At 37.4% G+C, this 11,092-nt stretch overlaps 1 protein-coding gene across 1 annotated transcript; it reads left to right on the top strand.

The window, feature by feature from the left end:
• The first annotated feature begins 441 nt into the window (after positions 1–441).
• On the top strand, positions 442–2,898 carry LOC143341150 (histone-lysine N-methyltransferase SETMAR-like). The gene is made up of 2 exons (XM_076763870.1): positions 442–2,771; positions 2,809–2,898. The coding sequence occupies exon 1, from the start codon at positions 1,279–1,281 to the stop codon at positions 2,179–2,181; it is 903 nt and encodes a 300-aa protein (XP_076619985.1). The 5' UTR covers positions 442–1,278; the 3' UTR covers positions 2,182–2,771; positions 2,809–2,898.
• The last annotated feature ends 8,194 nt before the right edge of the window (positions 2,899–11,092 follow it).

Below are 11,092 nucleotides of genomic sequence, written 5' to 3'. Positions count from 1 at the left end.
AGATGCATAATTTTCTCTTCGTTGTCACGATTGGATTTCACAACTACAGTGATGAACAAAAATATTGGCACAGATAATGTTTTATAATACAATCACGTATAAATCAGAAACTGTCGCGACCTCGCCACTCGTAACCGCGCGGATTTCTTCCTTACTCGTGGTCGTACATCCCAAGCTCACCTTACGGGTTTGCGGCCCCGAGTAAGGAAGAAATCCGCGCGGTCACGAGTGGCGAGGTCGCGATCACAGTCGGGTCATGACAAATTTTATGGTCCTTCGAGCCAGATCAGTGATATGTGGACACTCTATACAAGACATTAAAGGACACGGACATTCCTGGTCAAATAATGAGAAGACATCGCACACTAAATCCACCCAACGACGGTTCCACGGATCCAAGGGTGAAGCAGAAGGGAAGCAGCTGAGGCAGAAATCAACGACAGTCATCCGAGCCGACGACAACTCCACCAGCACTGACATCGGTCAAGATAGGCTCGTTTCAAACACGAATCATCAATCAGTTTCTTTCAATTTCCCTTTATCGTTTCACTCTATCTCGTCCGTCTCACGGTAACAAACAAAATACCGAACGAAAGCAGTGTTAATCAACGCTGTCGTACACTGAAAAATAAACGGCGTACGTTCAAGGCTCAAATCACGGCGTTCGAAAAGTATCTCAGTACTTTCGAGGACTCTGCAAAGGAACGCGTTAAGCTTCGCGAAAAATTGAGAGAACGCGTAAACAATTCGAGTCGTTCAACGATATCCAAGACGAATTAGGTCTCATCGAAGATTTCGAAGAAACGGAAGCTGAACGTGAATCCGTCACCGACCAATACGACGATGTAATGGCTAGTGCAGTAACGTTGTTAGAACAGCTGGAACAACCTGTGACACAGCATTTATCCGTGACAACAGTCCGGATTTCGAACGATTCTGCTGCATCACCAACCTCATCGACCGCGATCGGGGTACATTTGCCAAAAATCGATCTTCCAAAATTCGACGGTCGTCTCGAGAAATGGGTCGCGTTCAAGGACGCATTTCAGACAATGATCCACGCGCATCTGGGACTCAGTGATATTCAAAGGTTAAATTATTAGGTCGAGTCATAAGTAACTTCCTATGCAGCTAAGTAAAATCTATTGTTCGTATCTACCCACTATGAGTTACCATGACAAGTTTTTGTTTTCACTATATAGACGAGGCTTCAGTTAATCTTTTGTCAACTGTTTTGTGTGATACACGTTACGTTATACTGTTTTTATAACCTCTGAAATGGAGAGTTCAAAAGTACATATTCGTCATGTAATGCTTTGGGAATTTAAACAAGGCAATAGTGCTAAGGCGACAGCTGAAAAAATATGCAGTGTATATGGTGAAGGACTAATAACTGATCGGGCAATTAGAAATTGGTTTATAAAATTCCGTTCTGGAGATACGACCTTAAAAGACGAACCGAGGGCGGGACGTCCTTCCGACTTTGACAACAACCTTTTAAAGGCAATATTGGAGCAAAATCCACGTCAATTAACAAGAGGTATAGCAGAAAGGTTGAATACATCACAATCAACTGTTAACCGCCACCTGGAGAAATTAGGGAAAGTCAGCAAGTTAGAAGTATGGGTACCTCACAATCTCAGTGAACGGAATAAAGAAGATCGCATGTCAATCGCCACAAGTCTGCTCTCACGGGTAAAAATTGAGCCTTTTTTAAACAGGATTGTAACAGGCGATGAAAAATGGGTTACCTATGACAATATAGTCCGCAAAAGACAGTGGCTTGATAAGGATCAACCACCTCTACTAGATCTGAAAGCAAACATCCATGGCAAAAAGATTTTATTGTGTGTATGGTGGGATTGTCAAGGAATAATTCACCACGAGTTGTTCAAGTCAAATTTAACGATTACTGCGGATAGATACGTTCAGCAGTTGCAAAGAGTGCAAGAGAAACTCCATGAAAAGCGTCCTGCATTCGTCAATCGCAAAAACGTCATTCTTTTACACGACAATGCGCGACCACATACAGCAAGGGTGACTCAAGAAAAAATTCTTGAGCTTGGATGGTCTGTTTTACCACATCCACCTTACTCCCCGGATCTTGCCCCGACAGACTATCACCTTTTCTGTTCCTTACAAAACTTTTTGAATGGAAAAATCTTCAATTCTGAAGAGTAAATCAAGCAGGCTGTCGAAAACTTCTTCCAATCCAAACCCACCACATTTTACAAGGAAGGAATTGATAAACTGCCAGGAAGATGGGAGAAGGTTATAGATAATAGCGGTGAATACATAATGAATTAATATAATTTTGTTATTTAATGAGAGCAAAATAAATGTCTGATAAAAAAACGGAAGTTACTTATGACTCAACCTAATACTTACGTCTACCGTTGTCAGGAAAAGCAGAATCCGCGATCGAATCATTCACGATAAGCAAAGAAAATTACAAGTCCGCAGGGGATCAATTGCTCGAAATGTACGATAACACGTGCGCTCACGTCTTGCGACACGTCGCGTTCCTCTCGGAAGATCGTGGATATCGCGAGCAACTTGATAACAAGCATCGCGATCTCGAAGATGGGTACCGGTACTCGGCGGGCTTGGGAGCAAACTCTCGTGGACACGAAGATGCCAAAAATCGCCGACATGTTCAGGTACTCCGAAACGCGTCTCATCAATCCAAGGGAGACGATTTATCAAATCATGGTACGAACGAGAGGGAGATTCGCGCGCAACTCAGCAAAACTCGGGCCGAACATCGGGTCGTGCGACGCAACGATCACCGCCGGCTTCGCGAACTAGCAAGCGCTAAATAGGTACACCAGAATATTTTGAATGGCAAGAGTCACATAAAGAAACATGCGATGTCAACCACAAGGGTTGAGCTGGAAAAATGGAGGTAGATTACATGCTTAAAATGTTTGCGCGTTCTGAGGCGGAGTTGAGAGTAAAATACGGAAATTATATCGGCGATGGAGACTCGAAAACTTTCAAAGCTATATTGGAATTGAATCCATATGGCGATGATGTTCTAGTAACAAAAAATGAATGCATTATACGTCGAAAAATGAATGGGATCACGACTCCGAAATTTAAAAAGTCACAAAAACTTAGCGGAAAGGGGAAGTTAATCGACGGATTGATAAAAAAATGAACAACTTAGTACGGTTTAGCGATTTGCCGAAATATTAATTCAGTGGATAAAATGAGAAAGGGTATCATGGTAACATATAAACATTTGTGTTCCACCAACAGTAATCCGATGCATGAATATAGTCCATCGGGAGTCGATAGACGGTGCAAATGGCGCGTCGCAGAAGCTACAGGAGGAATTTTCCAACACCCAGCTTCCCTTCATCCAGACATTCAGAAGTATTTATTACCACTGTATGAAGATTTATCAAAAGAAGATCTGTTGCAAAGGTGTTTAGGCGGGCATACTCAAAATGCGAATGAGAGTTTTAACTTTACTGTACAGCGTCTTACCCCTGAACATTTACACTGCGGTACAAAAACAGTGGAAATTATCGCGCATGTAAAAATTGTGCAACACTGCAATGATAATACGATACTTCGCGCATACACAGGCAGGTACGGCAGAGCCTGGAAAGTGCCAAAGTAGCTCGAACTGCTAACAGAGAAGCCCAAATCGAGCAACAGCAACCGTTTGAATCGCAGATTAGAAGCAAATAGTTGTAAGTATAAAAAAAGTTATATTTTGAAGCGAATAGATCAAGGAAGGCATGCTAGTTGTGACAAAGGGGGACAATATCCCATTAATGCAATGGAGGCTGGGTAGAATCATCGCACTACATCCTGGAGAGGAAAAGATCGTACGTGTTGCCATAGTACGAACGGTACACAGAACCCATAAACGTAGCATCAAAAAATTGTCCCCTTTACCTATCAAAGACTTTGAGAATGTGAAAACAGGTACCGACTAGGCTTATCTGATTAGGATTGTATACTGCGTTTCACTAATATAAATAATAAATTGTTACATTCGCGGTTCTACGCATTAACACATACAGTAGTGCCCACATAAGTGACCAGAGTTATCCTCACCAATTCTTGGAAGTTAAGCGGCTTCGGATATCGAGCATGTCGAGTGTAACTTGACGCCGGTCGTCATCGATACATTGTATACATATATGGTTTCGGATATCAGCTATTGTATCTCACTCGTACTTATCTTCTTTCCTTATCTCCGTTGAATTCTGAGAACTAACTATGCCCACATAAATGACCAAGGCCAGTCCCGAGCTTGGTCACTTATGTGGGCACTACTGTATATGCCATTAGCTCGTTTATAATATTATATTTAGTTAAATCTATAGTTAATCGTGAGAAGATTCTATGAAACATTAGACTTTAAGTATTGATATACTAGCAGTTAAACTAATATTACGAAATTGTCACTTCGTTAGATTTCGGTGCCTTATCCTAGTCATAATATTGTAATTTTATTCATTTGTTAACCGTAACCGTGCTGTTTGTTTAATTTATCATCCCATTTTAGCTTAAAAATATTCAATGGAATTTCTGAAGATGAAATTTTAGCATCTGTTTTGATTACATTAATAATTTTCCTTTTTTCTCTATTACTAAGCTTCGTAGGACGTACACTTCATGGAGTATTCATTATACTTTCTTCATATAAAAATTGTTTAATTACGCATTTAATAGTAAAACGACTTAAATTTAAAATTTTACCTATTGTTGAATACGACTTTACTTGTTGGTGTAAATTTAATATAATTTTTCTCTCAAAGACTATTTTTTTTCTGTGTAAAACATATTTACTAATGATAGGAAATGACGATTCAACATTGCAAATATTTAGAAATAATATAATATAATAACAAATTTCCCAAGTGTGCCAAAACTTTTGTTCCAATAAAAACGGTTCACTGTGTATACTTTCTGTTCTTACTAATTATGTAATTGCTCGAATTTCCTGTTTTTTTTCTATACTTAATTTAAAAACTTGAAACAGTATTTTAAAACTAAGTTAAATCAAGTATCATTCTTCGTTTCTGATTTACACGCGATTGTATTATAAAACATTGTCTGTGCCAATACTTTTGATCGTCATTGTATATGTGCACAGAACGGGGTAAATCACGCTCCTGTTTAATGTTCCACGATATAAATTACTTTTCCAATAAGCTCACTATTCTTCAATGAAATTGGATTTCATCGGAATTGCATGTTTTTGTTATTAAATAAATCAATGATAGCGTTGAAAAATCATGTGTCTGCAGAATTTACGTCAATCACCCGTTTAAAAAAAAAGCGTAACAAAATTTTTGCAGATTCATTATTAGATCTTTTAACCCTCTATAACCCAACGTACACTGTGGAAGGAAGAGGGGGGGGGGGGGGGCGAAGAGATTGCAGGAAAGATATCTCATATGGGTGTTAGGGATCGATTGGTGCACCCTGAAATATATGGTGAGGGAACAAGTAACGAGGAGAAAGATGCGAACTAAGGCAAGAAAAAGAGCGATGAGTTATAAAGGAAAGTTGTAAAAGAGAAAGACCGAAGGAAAAAAAAGTTATTCTGAATTTGTTTCATATTTCTTCATGTGGAATCACCTGATGCCCGCTTCTACATATCTTTTGGGAACATCCTGTATATATGTATATAATCAAAAACTTATAAGAATAACAAAGTTGCAATTTTAATCATACTATACATATTTTTCTAATTAAATTTTTTTCATTTATTCATTTTCCGAAAATTGATCCCGAAGAACTATTATAATTTGACCGTTTCTTCTCAGGATGCTCTCAATCCTTTCTTTACTTTTCACTAAAACCAATTTCTGTAGGTAAATTCTTTAGTAGTAGCTAATTTTTTATTTTTATTTTAGGATAATACTTTACTGTTTAAAATGTAACTAAAGTGAACATCTAGTTTCACTGAACTCATAATTAAAAAATGGAATGAAAATTGAACGCATAATCAGGCATAATTGAAAAAGTATGAGATATAAGAAGATTTAGATTAATTTAAGTGCATATTAAGTAATCAAATTCTGTTTCACATCATTTAATTTTAAAAGATAAAATAATTACAAATGACGATCTCAATTTTGGATGGTTCGAAGATAGATCACTTCGAAGCCACGTAGTTAAGTCCAAAATGAACAAATGGTAGGTTCAATTAACTATTAGTGAATAAATTTGTCAATATGGGGTTACTTTCAAAAAATTACTTTTTTCTGTTTTTTTTTTTTTGTATATATAAATACTTCACTGTACAGCGTGACTCTGAAGTCATATATTAATTATCTATATTTTTTAAATTTGATTCGACTACTCCCGCATGCAACCAAAGTGTTGTTAGACGAGTTAGAATTTGTCAGAAACAATTGAACCACAAAAGCTTTTGAACTGATCGTTGAACTGTACTAATTTTAAGATAATTAGGACATTGGAAATTTTCTCGTTAAGTTGTTTGTATATGTTCATATTACAGAATCTATTAAATAAATTATGTTGTGTTTGCAAACAAGATTTTTTTAATTACTAAATAAATCGGCTTCACGAACATTGTGGGAGCTAACAGTTGATACATCTACAGTACAGTATATCTGTGGTCTACGTAAAATCCCGCACGCGACGCCGATGTTATCTTAACCCTGAATATGTACAATGGCTGCCAAAAGTTTCCAGTCAAACTATAATTTTAATATATCTTTTTGAATAGATATATTAAATTTGATAATATTGAACATTTTCGTACTCAACAATTGTCTTTTCTTCAGTTTCTAACATGCACGAGCCAGACAGAAATTTCCAGCCACAAATAGTAACACTGAATATGAATGTAGCCACTATGCGTTTGTCATTTGTTTACAGTTGCAATTCAGTTAACAGATATACATACATTACGTTAAGTCATCAAACTACAGTTGTGTCAGTTCCTAATATTGTTCTTCGATTCCCGCATATCCTACATAAGAACTTGTTTCGGTAAACGTTACGACAACCTGGACGACGAGACTTGCTATTCCTACTCTGAGAGTTGGTATAATTTCTTTTCATTATCCACGGCATAACATCGACCATATAATCAAGCGATTGGAATAATTAATTGTAAACAGACATGTTGCAAAGTGCTTCGTAGGCACATGAAATACATTTTGTCTTCAAAATCAGTTTTTTTTATATAACATAAATATTTAACATTGAAATACAATTAGAATTTCACAATTTCACAACGGTGAAATTTGTTTGCTTTAAGTTGATAAAGCATAAAAAACTGAAGAATTTGTCCATTGGAAGCTTTGCTCTAACTCGTACCACTATAAAGTTATACCTAAAAAACTAAAAAATGTAGAATCTTTGGGAGTTGATTTCACCCCCTTAGACTGAAATTTAGTACAAAAGGAAATAATGTTGTGTTATTGGGAACTCATACTACATGTACGTTAGCGTCAACGCCCTTTTAAAATAGGTGATGCACGTATCGAGACCAACGCATCTAGCGGCATAGATTGTTTCTTAATACATTAAGCACCATCATGTCAGTCACGGATGACTGACAACTGATTTGGGTAGCTTTGTATTACATGCTGGTATGAAGCTGCAGCAACTACAAGTTGATTCAGATTTTTGGGAAGACAATAGGGTTTACATAGAGCCGACAACAGAGTATGGAAGATTTGCTGAATTTCTGGTTGTCAGATTGAAATCAGGCAAATTACGTAAATATGTTGCAAGTACACTTTCAGTGAGAAGACACAGGGCACTAGACCCATAAATAACTACTTTAAATAACAATTTAATAATTAACAACAACACAATAATAATTAATCCTGATAAAGGGAATATTAAAAATGGGCAGCAACATTTTCCAAAGGTATTAATAGATTTAGTAGAAAACTTTAAGAAGTATGTTGATGTGAAGCCTGTTAAGGCAGGTAGCATAATAACATCAGCTTTGTGACAGTTAAGTGATGCCAACTTACAAAGAAGCACCGCAAACAGTCAGATTCTATTCTTGATGAAACTTTATAGGCTTGTAAAACAGTCGAAAGTAATACCACCCTCCAAAGTTTGACCCCGAATGTGCTAATTTGGAACAGTTTTGACAAAAATTGAATGGTTTCTGGCATTTGAGAAGAAAATGTTTGAGTTGTCATGTTTATTTAAAAAGTTACAGCAATTGTTCATCGAACAATAAAGATAGCATATGCATATAGTATTCTCAACAGTTAACACAAAAATTCCATTTATTATGCCAGCCGCTCGTGGTACTCGCGTTAAAGCCGGCGCGGTTTACAAATTGCGTGTCCAATGCATGTTTCGACAATAGTGCTACCGAAATACTCTATAGATATAACAGTAATTATATTGATATTGCTATAAATAATCGAGATGGGTGTCAAAATTAATATCTTCGATTTTGTTCAACTGTTGAGATTATTTATTAGCATATCAGTAATGTATGGCAAATAGATCACTGCAGACTTTATCTTTGGAAGATGAAGCTTGAGTGAACAAGAAAAAACAACTCTACGTGTCTTGTTGAGAGATAGCATCAAAGATAGTTCGTAATTTGAATAACAAGTGTAACGTGGATTTTTCCTTCTTTTGTCATTTGCAAATGACATGTATTGATAGACAAGGTAGACAAGGGAAAAGCTGCCGAAATGTGCTCAATATAAGTACGAGGTGTGTTGTCGGTCGTCAGTACCGTTCAATTGTTAATAATTAATAGACATGTGTACTCGAAAAGATGGTGAATGTTAATCCCATAAACGTCATAACTTTACTTTCCGTTGCCCTTAGTACATGGGACCCGTTATAAATTTATTGAAATTTAAAAGGGGTAGTCGGAAGGCGAAATGTCGGGGAAACAGTTTTATAATACGAATTTCCGTGGCCGTGGGCGCGGAAGAGGAGTGAGCTATAGCCGCCCTCAAACTGATCCTCGTTTTGACGAGGCAGTAGAACAATCTTGGCAGCGAAGAGAACCGAAACGTAAGCCTAGAATTAGACCTAAAGTAAACTTACGTCCTCCCAGAGTGAAAGGGGAGAAGGTGCCCTGACCATCTAAGCCTTAAAACCTGTCAACTACCGCTTCAATCCCGAAGAATGATCCTCTATTTAGTCTTCGTAATTCCAGAACCAGGACGAAAAGCCAGACCAATTGCAAAAGAGGTGGTATGGTTCCAGGTTTTTATGCGCTAGATCAGATATCATACCAAATTCATAAGGGTGTACGCGCTGTCGATACAGGCTTTAGTCGCAGAGTAACAGAATCGAGCTTTAATTACTACACAGCCACTCTAAGCTATGCCAGGTTGCTAAAGGTCCTGAAACGTTCAGGACAATCTATTACTGCAGCAGAGGTGTCATTTATGGATATGATATATTCAGGCGATTATCAAATTCCCGCTCTGTTGGGCATGTACCTTGATGGTTTGAGAAATAACAAAATTAATAATCGTGAAATTAGATTCAGAGCAAAGTTTCGACCACACTATCGGTCGGAAGACGACAATAGTATTAGTTGGTTTGGCCAAATTAATGAAGACACTCATTATTTATATGCTTCATATCCCTGCTTAGCAATCTACACAAATCGAATTCAAATGGAGACTGATAAAACCACTCCCGATTTTCCTTTCCGATTCCGGCGTCTCCACCCTCTAAAATTAGCTATATAACGTAGACTCCAAGCAACGAAAAGAGAGAATATGGTACAAATTCGAACCAGAATATTGTAAAGGTCCTCGCCGTGGACTAGACCAACGCGCTTCACTAATAAATTATTTTATTAATACAACCAGCAATTTATACTTCGTCGTGAACCAACAATTCCAACGTTGTCGCGACGTACACAACATTGTCCCTCAAGCCGGATTGTAGTAAATTAGTGCTGTGATCTATGATATTGTGCTCAATTAAGAGCAATTATCAAACTGATAACAATCTATAGTGAAGTGCAACGTAACCGACTTTATAGTAATCAAGTAAGTTCATTTATTAAATTAAAACTCGAAGAGCAGTAATTTTGATCGCTCATTTATTGAGTCATATCAACGACTGTGGACATTTACCGGATGCAGTAAGCATTCAACTGACAATGAGTTCCTTGGCGAGTAATCATAATTGACGATGTTATATTGTCAAATCATTGGTGAGGACAACGAGGTTAAAGGGTACACCTGCATCATCGTTGGGCAATTTTTGCGAAGCGGCGTACCTGCAACCGGTGGACGTGTACCACCAGCTAACAACCAAGGGAACCATCTGGACACCAAAAGGACTCCAGCGATTTACGAACTTCAACCATTCTACTTGTAGTTAGAGCAATTGATAACCGAAGGAGGACAGAGTCGAATATAGTTGCGGTAAAAGCCATTCAGCGCTCAAGTAAGGTTGACTCACCTTCCTATATCATTTAATTACTCCTTTCCGAAAATTGCTTCAATCTTTATAAATTATAGCGGTAGATTTAAAATCTCTTACTAAGCAACGTACGGTGCTCAAGGTACAAATTATGCAAATAAAAAATTATGTAAGGGATGCAGAAGATTTAGAAATACACGCATTAGAATTACGTAAGCAGAAACTTGAAGACCTTTTCGAAAAACTTTGTTCAGTCCAAACTGAGATAGAAAATGTAGACGATAGTCATGAACAAACGGCAGCGCGCGTAGAGTTTGAAACACTCTATTATGAATGTGGAGATCTTATAAGTGGGAAATTATATAGATTATCTAATCATTCCTTAATCACTACTCCAGTAAATAACATTTCAGCCGCTAGTCCTACTATAATGACGCACCAAACAATATTACTGAAAATCCACATCAAGCCATTCGATGGAAATTTTATCGATTCGCAAGCTTTTTTCGATAGATTTCGTTCATTGGCGCATGAAAATGATTCCATAGCGATCGTGTCACCTCTTAAAATCATATTTAACTAGAAATGCGTCTTCAGCTATCAATTCGCTAACTGCTTCTGAGGAAAATTATTTTGTCGTTTGGGAATTAATACAAAAACGGTTTAATAATCCGAGAAAAATAATACAAAGCCATATACGCGCTTTATTCGAATTGCC

The sequence above is a fragment of the Colletes latitarsis genome, chromosome 4, assembly GCF_051014445.1.
Source record: "Colletes latitarsis isolate SP2378_abdomen chromosome 4, iyColLati1, whole genome shotgun sequence".
NCBI classification, from domain to species: domain Eukaryota; kingdom Metazoa; phylum Arthropoda; class Insecta; order Hymenoptera; family Colletidae; genus Colletes; species Colletes latitarsis.
The sequence above is the reverse complement of the archived record's forward strand: the minus strand, read 5'-3'. Positions and strand labels throughout refer to the sequence as shown.

Coding starts and splice junctions, on each gene's coding strand:
- LOC143341150 (XM_076763870.1), top strand. CDS start 1,279: ATGGAGAGTTCAAAAGTACATATTCGTCATGTAATGCTTTGGGAATTT.